At 43.2% G+C, this 19,274-nt stretch overlaps 1 protein-coding gene across 3 annotated transcripts in view; it reads left to right on the forward strand.

The window, feature by feature from the left end:
* sptbn1 (spectrin, beta, non-erythrocytic 1) overlaps positions 1 to 19,274 on the forward strand; it is a 111,486-nt gene that overhangs the window by 62,049 nt on the left and 30,163 nt on the right. For all 3 annotated transcript variants that reach the window (XM_015362466.2, XM_006638414.3, XM_015362467.2), the window contains 9 exons: positions 8,284 to 8,435; positions 13,973 to 14,146; positions 14,640 to 14,731; positions 15,103 to 15,183; positions 15,923 to 16,038; positions 16,725 to 16,837; positions 17,477 to 17,664; positions 18,103 to 18,220; positions 18,707 to 18,865. In XM_015362466.2, coding sequence (XP_015217952.2) covers positions 8,284 to 8,435; positions 13,973 to 14,146; positions 14,640 to 14,731; positions 15,103 to 15,183; positions 15,923 to 16,038; positions 16,725 to 16,837; positions 17,477 to 17,664; positions 18,103 to 18,220; positions 18,707 to 18,865 — 1,193 coding nt within the window. The remainder of the gene's footprint in view (positions 1 to 8,283; positions 8,436 to 13,972; positions 14,147 to 14,639; positions 14,732 to 15,102; positions 15,184 to 15,922; positions 16,039 to 16,724; positions 16,838 to 17,476; positions 17,665 to 18,102; positions 18,221 to 18,706; positions 18,866 to 19,274) is intronic.

Consider the following 19,274-nt stretch of genomic DNA (forward strand, 5'->3'; position numbering starts at 1 on the left):
TCAACAAAATTGATAGAAATCTGAATATGTAAGAGTGCTAACAATAGATGGGACTGTCCCTGTGGAGCTGAGATTGTTGAATTGTTTCATTTGCCCAGTGAAGGTGTGTCTGCTTTCGCATTAATATGTCCTCCAGTCTGTGGTGTCTTCAGACTATACAGCAGAGAGCTAACGGCTCACTCTGGGGGGATATGTGGATATTACCGGCGTCACTGTACACAAAAACCTGTCAGTCTGTCAGTCTTCTTCCAGTTTTAGAAATGCACAGCAACCACAAGGCGCACTTTGGTAAGCTTGTGGTTTCCTGGAGATTTGCTATCCCTCAAATGTGCACCCACACACATCCAGGATTTCCTGTGAGACGAGGGCGGAGTTCTTCAGGCTCTCCGGACTCTGACCAGAGTGCATTTGATCTGCTGTGGGACAAACAAGCCTTTCCCTTTGCCTTATTCAGGATGCCAGAGTAGAGACAATACAGCCCAGTTTCCTCTTTACCTTCCAGTGCTTTCTTAACAATACGAGCATCCTCTCACTGTTGATGCTGGAGTCCCTCGGAATGGAAACATCAAGAGGTGCTCGAGCTGTTGGTGCCGATGCTTCAATCAGTTGTTTGGAGATGCTTAGCAAAGTCAGTTAAAGATATAGCAGATAGTATTCATCCAGTTCCGGTGTGTATTAAACTTAACGTCTTAATTTAACAGACTTCATCTGAGCTGCTGATTTTTAGCGATGATTAAATCACTAAACGACTGCTGATTTAGAGGTGATTAAAATTTAAAAGTTGTTTTCAAGTTGCAGTGCAACCTCGAACCAAAGGCGTGTCTATCTGCCAGAAGAGGGTTGTGGTTTTAACTTTAATTTAAAGCCGTAGTTTAAAAAGTGTCGATTAAAAGCCCATCATTTATCCAAAGGCACTATGGTATTTATTCCAGATGAAATGGGACATGTTCAAATTGCTATGGGGCATCCCCACATATAAATTCTGTGTGATGAGTACAGCTCTCCCTGCCCCTGCTTGGATTCGAACCCGGGCTCTTAGCTCACACAGCACCCCCTCCCTAAACAGAAGATAACTCTGCCACACCAAAACTAGCAGAGTTGTACCCTGTCTAGATTTCCTGCAGCTCGCTCAGTGCTCTGAGCCCTCTTACATCCGTGCCCAAGAATTTCCCACTCAACCCAGAAGGGCAGTCTGGGTGCCAGGCTGTGCCACAGTGCCATTCCTTCAGACACCTGCTTCTCCAGGCCTCTGAGAGAGCTGCCGAGGGAAAGGTCAGATGTTCTTGGTGAGCGAGAGGATGCAGGCGTCTGTGGAATGTGGGGCTCGTGTGGGCTCTTGACTTGGAGGAGGAAGGGATAGGTTTCCTCAATTTCTGTGAACGGCTGCTTTGGTTTCTGCATCCTTTATTTAAAGATCTTCCTTCGCGTGTTCAACCCCTGTTCTTCGAGGAAGCGTATTGTCCTTGAGGAGGATGGGTGTCGCCCTTTTGTAAAAACTCCTGCATCCCCGTTTCTTGAGAAGAATCCCAAGCGCTCCGATTCGAAAGCTATTTATGGCACAGCGTGTCAGATACAGGGCATCGAGGAGGAACACCATTTAATGATTTTCTTTTTAATTTAAAAAAAGACCACAGTAACAACACTCTCCTCTATATCAGCCATGTAAAAATTAAAGTACATATTTAAATTTCACATGGCTGATGTGGGGGAAAGTGTTTGTAGGTACACAATCAGCTTCTCATCTAAAAAATGTGTTCTCACAGGCTGACCAGGGTGTGGCCACAGAGCAGATAACCAGGCCCGACTATAGACTCTCTGAAGAGACTTATACAGAGGAACTGTGTTCTAAAATATGTTTGTTTGTATTGTCAAAAGTTATTGGAAGATAGTTACTTATACACTACCTCAGTGACTATGGTAGTAGGCAGTGCATTGATAGAGAAGTGAATACTTTTGGGCAGACATTGAAATTTGAGCCAGAGCTTCTAAGGAGCAGGGATTGTAAAGCCACTTAAACAAGAAAAACAAACATAACGCAGATTTGCAGTAGTCTCCTTGCGGGAAAGAGTGGTCTGAAATAGACTGACTTTTTTTGTTCTGACAGCTTGAGCTCAAGGGTGATCTGTTCTGGACACACCTATTCATTCATTCGAACAAGTGCTCCTCTGTAATTACGCCGCGTTGGTGACTGACCTGCATTTGTGCAGTTTGCAGTTCATGTAGGATTCGCAGCAGATGTGTCACAAAGAAACCAAAGGGGTGCTGCTGTACTTGGCCAGTGTCCACGTGTGTTGTCACAGTTGTGAGAATCTCTTTCCAGTTAGATGTGGGACATTGCTGTGCAGTTTAAGAGCCTGTGGAAAGTCCCAAGTTAGGCAGGGGCCTGAATGTTCAGTGTAGGAGAATTTAGGGTTATGAATTGCCCAGATGCCTGCTGTTCTTTCCAGACCAACAGCAACGTCATTGCTGCAGAGATGTCCCCTTTTTCCTCAGGTGGCTTCCTATTCAGTTAGTCTTGACTCGGCTACTCCTGCCTCCATCCCAGCATCCATTGCCTTTTCCTGGATGTCCTAGAAAAGCTACACAAGTAACAACTCATTTACACATAATCTGGTCATTTCCAAAAATTCAACAATATTGGAAATTCATGCATTTCGCCCTTCATAATATACTGTACCATAATATGCCATCTGAATTCTCTGTTATGTGTTTGGGTAATTTTACTTTTGACTACATGGAAGTAAAAGACTGATATACAGTATACTAGGAATTCTTATCTCAAGAAAATGGTTTACTAAAGAACCCCCAACATAAGAACAATGGATCAATATTGTGAAAGAGATTTATTTAATGGAAAAGATCACCTTTTCTCTTATGTTAGAAGCAGAAAGGTTTAGCAAATACTAGCAAGCCTGGATTGGGTTTCTGACTCCATTGAGACCTGATTTTCTTCTGTGAAAGAGGATAAAGCAGTCTTTTGTCTAGATTGTGTTGTGTTTTTGCTAATTATATTTCTAGATGTAACCTCCCATTTATGCTGGAATAATGTGAAGTTAAAAATGCGTCACTTTGAAAAACTGTGTTGCTTTCGCGGTAGAACCTTTAACCTACGCTGAGTACAATAAGTACATGGTAGAAATCGAACCCCTTACCCCTCCTAAATGGCTGATAAAGACTAAGAAATTTGCTTCCAACACATGCATTGTGCTGCGCATCTTGACGCCATTGCTATGTGCTTCACAATGCCATGTCCCACTTAAGAGAGAGAGTGGCCGACTTGCTCAGACTTCAAACGGGACGACAACCCAGCACAGCTCTCAGGCTTGCAGCTGCCTGACACCTTCTGAAACTCCCCAACACCCCCCTGCTTAATGCAGACTTGCGTATCCATCTCGCTCATCGATCTTTCAGTTTCGATGACGATATTTGAAGCCTCATTTGAGCCAGCAGTAGCTCCTTTGTCCAAATGTATTAGACAGCTTGACGTTGCTAATAGCGTTTTTCGTTTATTTGACTGACGCTTCTGTTCAGAAGAATTTGGAGCAACATGAGTGGAGCAGCGTGTTCAAAGGTGCGACACTGCCGTCCCGGTGTGGATTGGAACCCACAATCCTGCAGTGACGAGCTCAAAATCCCAGCCCCTCCATAATCCAGCCAGGAGTCTGCGGATGATGCCAAGGCTGGAATAAGAACTGGCTGGTGCATTATTCCTTATCCCTGAAGCAGGCGTGGCTACAGTTCTCAAATTTAACAGCATTCTTTAAAAAAAATAAATCCACAAATATAGGTAATACAGTCGTATAGGCAAAATAATGCCGCATTCTCTTCCCTGAAGACAGACTGGTTCAGAGTTGCAGGAAAAGTGAAAGATAACTATAATTAGAAATTAATACTAATGTTTTTTTCCCTTTTGGTGTTTTACTGTTTCTTATCATCTATGAATCGGAAGAGTACTGTTTTACCTAGATTTTTACCAAAACATTCAGTACGGTACAGTATGTCTCAGTATTTTAATGTGAGAATTGCTTTGGGGATCTACAGAGCAGTAGGTGAAGAAGGCTTTCACCCTATAACTGTTCACTCTTTTCAATATGAAAGTCTCTTACAGCTGTTACAGTTTAAAAAATACATACATTTTGAGTGGAGACAACGTTAAACATACCACTTAATCAGGTATCCCAAAGCTAGGCTCTCCAAGGCTTAGAATTATTCAGTAGGTTAGATGTAAAAGTACAAGATTAGGAAGGTTACCACATGTTTTATCAATATAGAGGAGTGTGGCAACTGAGTTATCGATCGCCCTTGCAGACTCCAGTGTCCGTAGTGTCCCAGAGCTGTCGCAGAGACAGGATAAGCTGAGGGAAACCAAAATCAGGGCACTTGCACCACATTTCCTAGAGTAACATGGCCAGTTCGAATCAGACCAGCAGTGGGACTTGGCCTCAGCTGAGGTTTACCATATCTGTGGTTGATTTGTTGTTTGTGTTTGCGCTTTCACGTGAGGAAACGCCCTTTTCGAGTGTTCGTGTGAGATACCAGCTGGGCTGCGCTGTATCGATACAACCACATACAACACAGCTTCCTTTTTCCTGAGCTGTGCGCCGGGTGCAAGATGCACTCTTAACTCTTAAGCCGCCCCTGGGGAGACCGTGTTTATGAAAACCAAAGGACACACATCAGACTCCACCCTTATCTTGTGTTTAAAATTTCTGTTCTATTAATAACTCATTGTGCTGTTTTTTTTTTACTATGAGTGTTCTATTCCAATTTCAGATAAATGCACGTGGCACGATTAATAGGTAATGTAACTTGGTGTGCTTGTCAGACCTATAGGGTGTGCATCTTCAGCGATATTCCATATGCAAACACAGTCTTTTCTTAGCATCTCAGTGTGGTAATGCAGATGTCAGCATGTCAGAAATGTATGCGAATTGAACTGAGCAATATGAATGGCATTTGAGCAGAATATGTTAAAATACCACAGTTCTGGCTTCTTCCCAAATTCACATACTTGCACACGCCTACTTTCAACTTTCCTGTTGAACTCGGGTGCGACAGGGACTAGCTGAATTGTTACGCTGGCTTTGGCACGAATACCTCTTTTAGGTAGCAGTTGGGATCTTTGAGTGGATGCAATAGAGTTACTGTATTAGAAGCAGTGCAATTTTAATCTGCACTTTATGTAAATATCCATTTGCTCTCTTACTCCGCTGTTATCAAGATGCCAGTGGATATAAAACCACCCTTTTCTCGACGTGATCTAGCTTCCCCTAAAAGTCAATAATTGTTCAATAACACAAGACAAAATTGTCATTTTAGTTAAGAACCTCTGTGATTTGTGTATGTTCCCATTAGCATTTGGAATATTTATATGCGGAATGCATATGTGATATTTTAAAGCAGTGCAATTATAATACAGATTCTAATTGTGTTGTATATTAATATAAGCCTTGTCTTTATTTGTTTTTGTGGCCCTGGCTTGTGAGTTAAGATCAGGGGTAAAAGGAACAACTGCCTTCAGTTTAAAATACATTTTGTATTTGTTGTACTTCTTTAAAAGGCATAATGTAACAGTTTTATGTGTAGATTGCTGTGTTTGTTAAAAGATGAGACCAGATGCTTTCTGCGTTCAGGCAAGTCTGGCTGAGGTGAAAGAGCAGGAACAGTGGGCCTATTGTCAGTCAGCTCTGGCCGAGCCAAGAACAGAGCCATTTTTACATTGTAATGTCAGTGTAGCTTGGAATTTGATGTGACTACATCTGCCCCACAGCATATGATGTAGAGACAATATCTTTGTAGCTTACTTAAAGCCTTAAGAAGACACAATGTTATTAGCTTAGTGTGAAAGGGAATATTGTTGAGCCATCAGTATTTCTTTCATGAACTGTGCTGATCACCTTCTCAGAGCTCTTTGTGTAGTCAGATGACAGCGTGAGTGTAGAGGGCTGATACACACACGACACACAAGCAGGTTTCAAAAGAAAATCTCTTCATAAAAAGAAAAACAGAAGACTTGCACAGGAACAACACTGAGGATTGCAGGATTGCACTTACAGTATCTGCTCTGCCTAACCTTCCCAGCACAAATCATGCCAAACTCATCAATTAAAAACACTGAATCCAGAATCAGATATGTGCTGAGCCCTGTAGTTGCGAATTGCTATAATGTTCTAAATATTCATATGAAGGTAATGTCTCTTAAGAAATTAGGTGTTTTTTCAGCTGTATGTATTTAGGCGGAGAAATAAATTGAATATTTTACTTGATATTGTGGAGGGCCAAGTACAATATTTTTGTTTTTCGTTTCTGTTAAATTTAATTCTTCTTTAAATTGAATTTAGGCCAGCAGTGCCTGTTTTAATAAATATCCATATTCCAATGTGGAAGAAACCTGTAAATGTGCAAAAAATAACACTTCAGTGTAGATATCAGTTATCTAGGCCTCAGAATCTGCGATGATATGCAGACACACCTCTGGGTGAACTGTGGTTGTGAAACTTCCCTGAAAAGACAGTTGAATGTGGTGAGCTGGTCTCTGAGTCAGCATGATGAGTCGTGGCGTGAAGACATTGACTTAGGCCAACAGCATTTGATAGTGTGTGTGATAATGGCAGACAGGTTCCACACTGGCACTGCTCACAGACAGGAGATGGATGTTTTACCTTTATGATTTGTGTAGGAATGTGAGACAACATGAGTCATCCAGTCTTCCTCCAAATGGAAAACCTGTAATTTGATTGGTCTGATCTAGCCTAATTAGCTGGTGTTTGCAATAAACGCTGCAAGGGGATACCAGGAAAGGACAGCTCTTTCCTTCTGTACCACGTACAGTATGTCATTTTTCTGCATGTTTGAACCCTGTGTTTGTTGTCACTGAACATTTTGTCAGTTGTTGCTGCCCAAAGTACTTCTGAAAACAAATTTGGTGAAAGATGTTGGGGACATTTGTCGTTATTACACAACACCCAGGACATCACCTATGGGCATCAGAGCAATGTGGTGCTCACATGCCACACTCCCAAGATGTGTAGTCTTGTCATCGGATTTACTTTATTGCTGGAAGCCGTTATCAGCAGGGCAGCAATAAGACCAAAAGTAGATGCTTCATCTTTATAGACTTATGTGGAAGATGAGAAATAAAAGGAAAATGCAGATTATTCCAGATGTGTCCTTTCGCACTTTGGGAGTATGTAATTTTGGAAGTAAACAAGAAAAGAAATGGCTTTTCCATGCTTGTGATTTTGAGGGAATGTTTAGATATTAAAGTCACAAATTTAAAAAAGACACATTCAGAAACAAATGTGACAGTTGATAACATTAACAATGCTGTGGACTGGCCGTAGAGCCTGTGAGCTGTGCGATTCATTGGTGTACTTTAGAAAGACTATATTGTTACTCATAGGCTAGTGCTAGTGTGTGGTTGTTGGTTTGGTCCTGGAATTAGACTGGAGTTTCAGATTCAGGTGAGCTTCTGACTGCAAAATAGATTACAAGTAATTTAAATCACAAGCTAAAGAACAGAATCTGGTGTTTAATATTAAATTGAAGTTGTAAAGTTAACTGACATAAAGACCAACAGGAATTGGGTGATTCCTATCAACTGATCTCTACTGAATTATTTTAAGATGAAGGTGATTTTAAAGTTTTGACTTGTTTATAATCTATGTTTAAGTCTTGTTGATTTTCTTTTCAGCTTTTTTCTCAAATTCCCCGTTCCCCAGTTTATTTCATTCGACAACATGCAGCACTCTGAAAAAGCGATTTCACCAGTGAGGAGAAGACTCTGTCCAATATCTTGAAAACTTCACAAACTGGACGAGGCCTCAATCAAATGCGATCTGAATGAACATTTTTTAGAATGTAAAAATGTAAAGTACTGTAGCGCTCTCAGGTTCACGTGGGCATGCGCCCTGGCCACTGCCGCCTCAGGTCGGCCCCCCCCTCCGCTGGGGACTCGAACCCGGGCCTCCGGCGTCACTCAACAGGGACCCAGCCAGTTGAGCTAAAGGGAAATCTCCCGTCAACCCAGTGGCTGCGGTCCCTGCTATTCACAGGGAAGGGCGGTGACGTCACCGCGCTGGTAAGCCGGCTCCAACAACCCACAATGGTGGCCGTGCGCGTTACAGTACACAGACATTCGAAAAAGGAAAAGAAAAAGAGTGTGGTGTGTAGGAGGGTAGAGGAACGAGAGAGTGCTCTTTTGCATCCTTGCGTGAGTGAGCATAACTTGTTAAGAGAAGTGAAAGTGACGGGATTTTTTCCGCCCTCTGTGTTTATCCCCAGACGAACGCGAGGCGGTGCAGAAGAAGACCTTCACGAAATGGGTGAACTCTCACCTGGCGCGCGTGTCGTGCCGGATCACAGACCTGTACATGGACCTGCGTGATGGACGCATGCTCATCAAGCTGCTGGAGGTGCTGTCAGGAGAGAGACTCGTGAGTACTGGAGCCCCACTGTCAACACGAGCGCTGGAACACAACCGCACGCACGCCCCTTGAGTGTCGCACAGTGAAGTCCTGAGGCCAAGCACCCCAACATCACGCGTGCAGAAACCTCACACCTGTGCAGGGCTGTTTAAAACGCTGTACCTACAGCTGCTTTCTCCTGACAACAAAACACAATCTATTCCTAACTTGTCAACTGCATTTTTCAGGGTGCAAATTTCAACTCTTTAAACTTTAGATGTCTTTTTTTAGAGACATGTTCTCAATGTAGAAGGCATGTAATGAGAGCAGAAAATTGCTCAGTCCTGTAGGTTATTGTGTTGTGCTAAAACTTTCAATATTACTGTATGTTTAACAGAAAAAGCATGAAAGACTAAACATATATAAAATGTGTTTACTGATTAATGTGTGGTTTAAATAGAATGCATTTTCATAGTGTAAAAGCACAGGAAATCAACCTGTTATGATACAGTAGTTTGGTAGAACCCCAGGAAGCCCTCAGCAGTAGCAGGAATACAGTAGGTATGCAGGAGCGTTCTTCAAGACCTTGTGAAAAGATCACTTTATTAGCCCTATACAATTTCTTGCATTAGGAATTCGTCTTTTCACATACCCCAACTTGCTCTCCATGAGACACACAGACAGGGAGAGAAGCTTGGGGTCAGAGTGCAGGGTCAGCCATTTATACGGCGGCCCTGGAGCAGCTGGGGTGAAGGAGCTTTGCTCAGGGGCCCAACGGAGTAGGATTCCTCTGCCGGCCACAGGATTTGAACTGGCAACCTTCCAGTCACAGTGCCACTGCTCCGCCCCTTTTCTTTTAGCAAGCATTCTTCTTTGTTAGCAGCGTAGCCACGGTGATTGTTGTGGATTTAGCACAGATTTCATTTGTCCTCATATCCTTATTACAAGGAGATTAGATTGGTACCTCAAGGTCTATCTTTTGCTAAATAAATGAAAAGATATGAAGGCACGCCTTGTTGAAACTCCACAGATGTCACTCCATGGCTTTAAGTAAGGTGAATAGTGTTCTTGCTTGTGTGAACAACGGGCTTTTCAGTTTGAATACTGCAAAAGTATGTTGCAAAGCGAAGATGTTGATTGGTACAAGAGATGTGGAAATATTTTAACTGCTTTTTGACTATTAAAGTAGTTTTCTGCCTGCTTGGAAAGGAAGGTGGTGCGATTCAGTCTGTTCTGGTCCTTATGTGACTCAGTAGCTTTCTGTTCAATGATTGACAAGGGTGTCTCAGGTAGAGAAAAACTGTACTTTGTTAGTAGAAGAACTGTTATCACCCATGATGCCCTGCTTAAGATCTTTGACTTCTTTTAAAAAAGAACAATATTTCAGAGCATTAACATTGTTTTAGTGGTCAAGTATCAAAACACTATTGCTTACTTATATCAGTAATCAGTACATAATTAAAAATTTAGCATACACAACTTTGTTATTAGCAATTAAGTAAATGTTAAAAAGTCACTGTCCACCTTTTCCCTAGTTTGTGTAGCTGGATCAGCTCAATGTCTTGCAATTCATTGTGACTCAGTGTAGAGTTATATAGTGCCTATTGTCAAAACATGACCTCTCTAGTGATCTTTATACAAATCAGTATGCTGGAGATTAGTCTTAAGGATCAAGACACTGAGGCTCTATAGGAAATTTCAGGGACAGCGGGACGGGCAAGAACTATCAAATCAACCCTTTGACAAGCAAATCACTTGGCAATGCATTAAATTCTCATTAAATTCACATGCAAATGAATGCTCAATGATACCTCGTTGCTCTTGGTGTTTGAAATGAAGCACTGTTTTCAGTAAGAGCAGGTATTTCTCCATCTTCATCTCACTCAGCTTTTATATGGTGACACGCCTTGTTCAGGAGAGCTGACGTTACAGGTCTAAAACAGAATCAACTTCCGCTGACAAGCACATGGAAAGTATGCAGGAAGGTGGTCTTCTTCTGTGATCGCTATTATTTTGTCTACCTATGCATTTGCTACATATTGATTGAAAGACAACATTAATGACCATTAGTGTAAATATCAGTTGCTGAACACCTGTGCAGGTGAGGCACAGAAATGGGTGCAGAAATGCTGACCGTCCAGTGTGTGTGCTGGCCTGCTGTTCTCTCTGCATAAGAGGCCAAGAGGAGCCGGGTGGTAAAAACCAACATTCCTGCACAGTAAACAAATTAATCATTTAGTTCCTCACAAAGGAAACCTTAAGGAAGGTCAGCATGTGGTTCTGCCTAGAGGCTGGCACATGACTCTAAGGTTAAACTAAACAGTGCAGCTGTCACTCTTTCCCTGAAACAAGATGGGTTAAAGTATCCTCGTAACATTACCGAATCACTGAAGGCATGTACATAGGGTTACTAATCCTATCTGCCTTCTTTATGCAAATTCCCTGTGTTTTTAGGCAGCCTGAAATATGCTTTTTAACACCGCAAATAAATGGAGTAACTCCTGCAGATTTGCAGTCGTCGATCTGGTGATCGGTTGAGACTTGTCCTGTGTTTTATAAGTAATAATGCACACAATCAGGACAAGCGGCACTGGTGTTGTTGCAACACGACTGTTGGAATCAGCTGTCTCCCTTATAAGCTCTTGGATGGCTGACCTCACCTCTGCTTCCAGGAGCTCAGATGCTCGTACAAGAACTCATTGCCCTGAGGGTGTTGTGATGTGGTGGCCAGGAGTCAGACTTTTAACATTTGTTCTTTTTTTTTTTGCACATTTGAATTTTCACAAAAAGCTAGTGTTTTCATCGAATTCCCCCATCTCCACTCTGCAGTTTCGCTTTTGAAGTCAGTTCTGAGTGAGTAATGTAGACAGCTTCGGAATCAAACCGCAATTAAGGCAGATTACTCACCATGTGGATTTTTTTCTCCTTTTCTTTTGGCCTTGTGACTCCTGGTGAAACCTGCCAACTCCCTGACCTTTTCTTTTTACTCACACGGCTCTGTGGTGAGAAAGATATGACCATAAAATCAACTCAAGTTGTGTGAAGCTGCTGCTAACCTCATTTGAAACATAAAAGCCAAGCGTGAGCATGTTGAGTGAGAAAACACTGCAGGTGTCCTCTTTAATTTGCTAACAAGCAAAAGAGACATTTTTGGGCAGTGCTCCAGACTGAGCTGATTTTCAGATTTTAACGGCACTTGAATAAAATCAGCATTTTTTTTAGTCTTAAGTATGCAACATGATATAACTAGAAAAATGCACAAGTTTCTGATGACAGGAGACATTTCTTAGAAGATAGGATTATCCATTACCCCAGTCAATTTAAGATCACAAAATCTTTCTTCAGTTTAAAATCAACTTCATCTTTCAGCTGAGATTGGGCTTTTCTTAGCAACTTGGAGTATAAAAACATAGGGAAAAAAATGGAGGTTTTCTTATTTACAGATTTCATCAGCAGCAGCTCTGGAAGAAAAGGAACAACTCAGAATGATGTTGGCATTTATCTTAGAAGCACAAATGTATCCATCCATCTTTAGAAAGCTGCTTAAAGTCACAGAAACCCACATCTAATCCAGGAAGCTTAATGTGCAATTCATCTCTTAATTATTGCCTTTGGGAAGAACTCGGAGTACCTAGAGAAACTCCACATGGATTGGATGAACATGCAAACGCCACACAGAATGTGCCCTAGTCCGGATTCGAAGCCAGGATTCACATGTGACAGCAGCCTACGCCACTACACCAGCTTGCTGACCACTAAAGTATCATTTTATTACATCTGCACCTCTTATGAAATCTGTGCGCGTTCCCTAGCTTTTCACGAGAGTGGTGAGAATCACTTGTGAGCTTGTGCTTTGTCACAGCACGCTAATGTCTTATCCTAATGAGTTTCTCCGAGTGGTTGTGGGGAAAAAAATATACTTTTTTGGGAAAGGTGGTCTCTTCTGTGCTATTTTCTTATTCTGAGTGGGACCTATTAAGATGATCGTTATGCAGATCCACTCTTTTCTCAAATAAAGACGAGCAAGTTCGCGAAAAGTCAAAAAGGGGCCGAATGCCGAGAACCTCTAAATTCCTGAATGAATCCAGGCCGCTGCCGTCTTTTCCAGTAAGCATGAGCAGGGCGCAGAGCAAGTGAGCCATCGCCAGTGAGCGTTGCCTTTCATGAAATATTTTTGTGTGCTGGATAAAGTGAGTATTGGAAGGAAGAAGAAGGAACAATTGCATTGCCTGAGGCGATTTGTTTCAGAAAGTGAAAGGAATTGGGATTGGCTGGCTCTGAAAACAGAACGCTGTCTCCTTGCCTGTTTAAAAGGGGCCAGCTGTCCTAACAAACTGCACCTCTTTTTTGTGTATTTGTGTGCCCTGACCCGAAGCTCAGGCAGCCTGGCCCATCCTGACATTAGCTCCCAGACATAAAAGGCCTCCAACAGCATGAGGCCTGCCATCTGATCTCACCCTGTGTGTCACCTTGGGGTGTTACGTCATATCAAAGACATCCATCTTTTTCCCTCAGCAAATAAGTGCTTTCACACCCCCAATTTTCCAGTGTCTGAAGACTGGTAATTAAATAAAATACTTATCTGCTGGTCATTTTGCAGCAAAATCAGCACATTCCTATCTGCAAGCCGATTCTGATGTGAAATGTGATTTTCCTCATCTGAGAGTAATAGAAAGTGATCCAGAACAGGGGGAAAAAAATCACACTAACAGAAAACACAGGAGTTTCTGTCAGATGTGAGGAGCATACTGTTCTGTTGCTGGCTGAAAGCACAGCGATGCTGTTGGGGCTGTGTTCCCTGGGAGTGCTTCATCAGTGTTGTTCAAAGTGCTGACGACCCAGTATGTGTTCTGCATTTCGATAGGTCTGTATCAGCGTGTTCCTGCTAATGTGCGTCGGAGGAATTAAAGGATTAAAACACCTGTGAGTTACAGCCCATCCTGCAGTCAGCAACTGTGCACAGAATCAGTGAGCTGTTACTACAGTATTGCCCTCGGTTCAAAGTACCTTCTCTCCACAGCCTGGGGCTGGGCTTCCTTATTACCCAAGTTACTCATTAACCCTCTATAGTAACGGCAGGCCATGACCGAAGGAAGAGTTAACAGACCTCTTAGTTACAGTACTCTGTATCATGGGGAGAACAGAAAGTAGCAGATCTTAACTCCCCCTGGTGTGGGAGTGCTCTTTAGCAAAGTCACTCAGTCCTCCAAGGTCCCTTGGTAATAATGCTTTTCTTTGTTTGTGTGTGTGTTCTGTAATAGTTTCTCAACCAGATAACACACAGCATCATATACTGAATATATCTAATTATGTATGCTGTATTTAACGTTTTCAAAGTTGCAGTTGATATTTAATGTAACCTTCAGAAGAAACATTGCGATAGGGAGACCCACTAAAGGCCACTGAAATAGTCAGCATTCTCAGATTATTTTTTTGCATCTTATTTTGTTAATCCCCCAAACCCTGCCGTTGTGCTGTGGTACTGTAAAATGGCACACGGTGTAAGCTGAGGTTCTAGAGCTGGTCGTCTGTGGTTCTCAGCTGCGTGGTCTGCTCTTTGCTCCCAGCCCAAGCCCACAAAGGGAAGGATGCGCATCCACTGCCTGGAGAACGTGGACAAGGCCCTGCAGTTCCTGAAGGAGCAGAGAGTCCACCTGGAGAACATGGGTTCCCATGACATCGTCGACGGCAACCACAGGCTCACGCTGGGCCTCATCTGGACCATCATCCTCCGCTTCCAGGTACAGCAGTGCCGAAATAGTGTAGCTCTGCTTGGGCCCCAGCAAAAACAAAATAACAGGGGTGGATACTGATGCATAGGATTCTTTGGAGTTTTTTTATAAAGAAAGTGGCAGGGATCAACCGAGTTTTTAAAGTAAGGTTTGGGAGGGGATCAAATGTAGTCTCATACTCCTGCTCTTTTACATCTGAATGTTATCTGTTGAGCCCCTTTGTGCGCATCTTTTCTAATACTCATCCTTCCACCCCATCTTCACCCTTGCAACTGCCTCCCAGGTTCATTCCTCACAAGTGAGGGGGGTTGTCAGCCTTGACCTAAAGGCTAGGACTGTCATTTCCTCAGCCAGGCAGAATACAGAGTACATTATATCTTCATATTTGTCATCTCTTTGCATTAATGAGAATTTGACTGATCTAGTTATTAGATATTAGAATTAGCTAATACTAATGTTCGGGTGTGTCTGAGCTGCAGTTATTCCTTTTGTTGTGCTGCAGATCCAAGATATCAGTGTGGAGACTGAGGACAACAAGGAGAAGAAATCTGCCAAGGATGCCTTGCTCTTGTGGTGCCAGATGAAGACTGCTGGGTAAGCCTCACTGCACAGTGGTATACCGTGCACCATGAGCCATCTGTTAGAGCCAGCAAAGATCTGGAGCAGAAATCTGGAGCAGATGATGGGTAGTATTTTACCCTGTGTACTGATAATGTGGTATTGAATCTTTCAATGCAGACGGCCGCTGGCAGCTATGCTATGGTTAACTTATGTGTGAGATGCCAAAAATAGAAATAATGAAAGCTTCAAATATCTGTAAAGTTTTATGCCTGAATTAAGCCTGAGGTTTTATGCCTGCCTTATGATATTAAATTGGTATTAAAGATATTAATACCATGATATTATGGTATTAAAGAAAAGATTAACTGTGAAAGTTCATTGTGATTTTGTCTGTGTCTGTGCAGCTACCCCAACGTCAACATTCACAACTTCACCACCAGCTGGAGAGATGGCATGGCCTTCAACGCACTCATTCACAAACACAGGTATGTCTGGGGGCTTCTGCGTCTCCCACACAGGCCACATGCTGGAGATGGAATTGAAGTAACATCTGAAAGATGCACAATGATTTGAGTTAAGTCTAGGCTGCTCAGTGATGTGGTAGTTAACATTGCTCTTTCATAGCTGATAGACTGCAGTCCCATCCAGTGTGTATCCTGTCAAATTCACAGTGTCTGTTGGGTTATTCATTGAAAATATGTGGACGGATGAGTTAAATCTCATTCCCTTTAAATGCAACTGTTTTCTTTCTAACATTTCTCTTCCCTTCTGTGTTGAACGCAAAATTTGGCAGCTATGGTAAATAAGAAGTTGAAGGAGCTGCTGCTCCAAAATACTAATTGTATTTATAGAGCTGTTTTATAGAAGACTTCTACCTCCACTTCATCCCCCACTTTAAGCCCCACCACACAGTAGGTCAGGGGGAGGGGTGAGAAATTGCTGCACCTGTTGAATTAAGGAGTAATTTTAGGGATGCCAGCAAGTATGAGTCCTAGAATCTTTCAACACATCTGGGCAGCTCGTTCCCCTTTCCCACAGGCCTTTGTATAAATGAGCACCTCTTATCCTTAAATGTCTTCAATCTTGAACGCTTGCCTTATTTGGTTTACGTTTTGCTTGACCCTGAAAAGGCCTTATCGGGGTGACTTCGTCAGTACAGCTGAGGATTTTGAATATGTGAATTAGGTCTGATCATACAGTAAGTCTCCTGCCTTCCTTTCACAGACCTGACCTGATTGACTTCGACAAGCTCAAGAAGTCCAACGCACACTACAACCTGCAGAACGCCTTTAACCTCGCCGAGCAACACCTTGGCCTCACTAAGCTCCTGGACCCAGAAGGTTTGGTTTCGCTTTGTTTTCTAGGGTGTTAAACAATGTTCTCCACATTCAGAGTTCACATTGTTTAACAAAACTCCACCTCACATTTATTTCGCATTAAAATCCGTGTCAAAAGGATTTGTGGAAGCTGTACTTTTAACCCATCAAGCGCCTACTCTCAGGCGCTGGGAACCTCGCTCAAATTGTCGGCTGGCTGGGGCACGTCAAAGTTCTGTGTGAACTAAAACAAGGATCAGAGTTTGGGAAATTTGAAGAGCTTCTGTTTTTTTTTTTATCCATTGGCACATAGATACCCAGAATCTGCAGAGCCATAATTACTGCCTCCCAGGTGCCTGCCTCGCTGCTTTTGATCTGCAAGCTCAGTTGTGTCTGTGTGATAAGTGACGACTCATTAAAGCCTATCATTTGCAGTAAATAAGAGTCTTCCTCAAAGAGGAACTGTTAAAGGAGCTAAACGTATTGCAGTATATCATTATAAAAGCCCTGTGCAATTATGTTAAGCAAAATAAGAATCGCAAAAGCGCACGGGCTGACAAAGCACAAGATCACCATGGAGATTCCGAAGAATCAGTCGTTTGCAAACATGTCCTCCTTGCACACGTGTTTTGAAAAAAACATGAGCTCCTCTGCTGTGTACCTTGGCCTCTTCACTGTTGGGCTGATGGCCGCGTCCTTGTTCATTGCAGACATCAGCGTGGACCACCCAGATGAGAAGTCCATCATCACCTACGTGGTGACCTACTATCATTACTTCTCCAAGATGAAGGCCCTGGCCGTGGAAGGGAAACGAATTGGGAAGGTAAGGGGATCGGGAGGATTGCCACTGACGTTTCCTTGATGATCTTCTATTTTTTGGGGAGGGGGGGATAAAACTTCCAGTATCTGGATGGTTGAATCAGAAGTTAAATCTCCAAAACCTTCGTGAAACAGCAGTCTAATGTCATTGGAACAAGTACAGGTTTATTCCATGCCTCTTCTTCAACCCCAAAGGAGGCTCCACAGCCGAAACATTGTGTTTCTTTTCTTCTCTTTTTAAGCCTGGAATAAACCTGTACTTGTTTCTTTGCAGCCTACGCCTGCTGACGCAGCTCCCTGCTTAAACTACTTCAGTCTAATTTCATTGTTCTTTTTTGAATTCAGTCTTAAAAAATGGAATCCAAAGCTGTCCCATCACAAACAGCATTGACCAGACTCCTGGTCATCCCCAACACATCACGAGTCAGCAGTGGTGCAAGAGCTGGCTGTGTGAGCTCCATTTTGCCTCTTTAAGTGCACGAGAGCAGAAACGGCAGTCCTGAATTCGTGCTCTCTGAAGCCTGGCCTTTGTTGTTTTCCAGTAGACCTTTCCGCTGTTCCAGTGAAAGAATATAGTCAAGATTGGTGACCTGTGCAGAGTCATTAGTGTTTCTCACTGCTCTCGTTTCCTTGTGGCGACCAGGTGCTGGACAACGCCATTGAGACGGAGAAGATGATCGAGAAATACGAGTCCCTGGCCTCCGATCTTCTGGAGTGGATCGAGCAGACCATCATCATCCTCAACAACCGCAAATTCGCCAACTCCCTGGTGGGGGTGCAGCAGCAGCTGCAGGCTTTCAACACGTACCGCACTGTGGAGAAACCCCCCAAGTGAGTGTTCATGTGGACTGGTTTTCACTCGGGACCAGTGCGCTTCCAAGAACAGTCAGAATGGTAGCCAGCAATCATGGTAGTCATGGTAACTGTTCATTTCTGTTCACTGACCTTTGAGAGTCCTTTCAAAAGCTCTTTCACTAGAATAGTTACCTGGCTAAAACATTATGTAAAGCCACAAGCCACAGAATCTCGAACAACCTGCATAACAAGATGAGAGTATAATAAACTGATGAGGGACACAAATCCTTTCACTTCTGTAGTGATTTGAGCTGGTACGTCTCATTAGAACAAGTGCACAAGAACATGTGAAGCCTTTTCCAGAAAAATAAAGAATGTCCCTTTTCTGAAGAGAATGACACTGGCGGTTGAAAAGGAGAAGAAAAATATTTCTTTCATTCAGGAGTTTCTGACTGTGTTGTTATCTCTTTTCAGGTTCACAGAGAAGGGTAACCTGGAAGTGCTTCTGTTCACCATTCAGAGCAAAATGAGGGCCAACAACCAGAAGGTATACATGCCCAGAGAAGGGAAACTCATCTCAGATATCAACAAGGTAAGGCCCTGTTCACTTCTGCAACCTAATTCCAAGCAAGGTGAACTGATCAGAGCTTTGTAATATTTTTTAAGCCTTGTACATCTTTATTCAGAGTCTGCCACCCTGTCATAGTGTGTAATGGAGAATGTTTGGCACTACAAGACTGATATGAAAATAATCAAGCATAAATTTTCATCGAATTGTTGGGAACGGTTTCTGTCTCTCTTGAAATATTTTTAAGATGGAAAGTGCGTAATGACGGCAAAAGCTAGTTTGAAATCTTTTTCAAAGATAAAGATGTGAGAAGAAACAGTGTTTCTACCAGTTCTGATGCCGAGCAAAAAAAATCCCTCCAGAATCAAAAAGCTTCCTTCTAGCTCTTGGTGGTGAGCAGTGCTCTTCCTGGGTTTTTGCTGTTGTCCTTAGTACAAAGCAGTGGCTTTCACTTAGTCGGGCTTCGGTGAGCAACGCTGAGTAACGACTGTGATATTCGCCCTCTGCCAGGCCTGGGAGAGACTGGAAAAAGCCGAGCACGAGCGCGAGCTGGCTCTGAGGACGGAGCTCATCCGGCAGGAGAAGCTGGAGCAGCTGGCTCGCCGGTTCGACCGCAAGGCGGCCATGAGGGAGACCTGGCTGAGCGAGAACCAGCGGCTCGTCTCGCAGGTACGGCGGCGCACTCGAGCCAGTCTCCTACTGGGGCCGAGTCCTCCCCAGACCACTGGGGGAGATGGGCAGCATGGCTGGATAATAATAATTGCTTCCACTTATATAGCGCTTTTCTGGACACTCCACTCAAAGTGCTTTACGGGTAATGGGGACTCCCCTCCAGCCCCACCTGGATGATGCGACAGCAGCCATAATGCGCCAGAACACTACACCACACACCAGTTATCAGTAGGGAGGAGAGCAGAGTAATGAAGCCAGTTCAGAGATGGGGATTATTAGGAGGCCATGATGGGTAAAGGCCAGGGGGAAATTCGGCCAGGATGTAGGGGTTACACCCCTTCTCTTTTCGAGAAAGACCCTGGTATTTTTTAATGACCACCGAGAGTCAGGACCTCGGTTTTACATC

The sequence above is a fragment of the Lepisosteus oculatus genome, chromosome 17 (genome assembly GCF_040954835.1).
Source record: "Lepisosteus oculatus isolate fLepOcu1 chromosome 17, fLepOcu1.hap2, whole genome shotgun sequence".
Taxonomy (NCBI): Eukaryota; Metazoa; Chordata; class Actinopteri; order Semionotiformes; family Lepisosteidae; genus Lepisosteus; species Lepisosteus oculatus.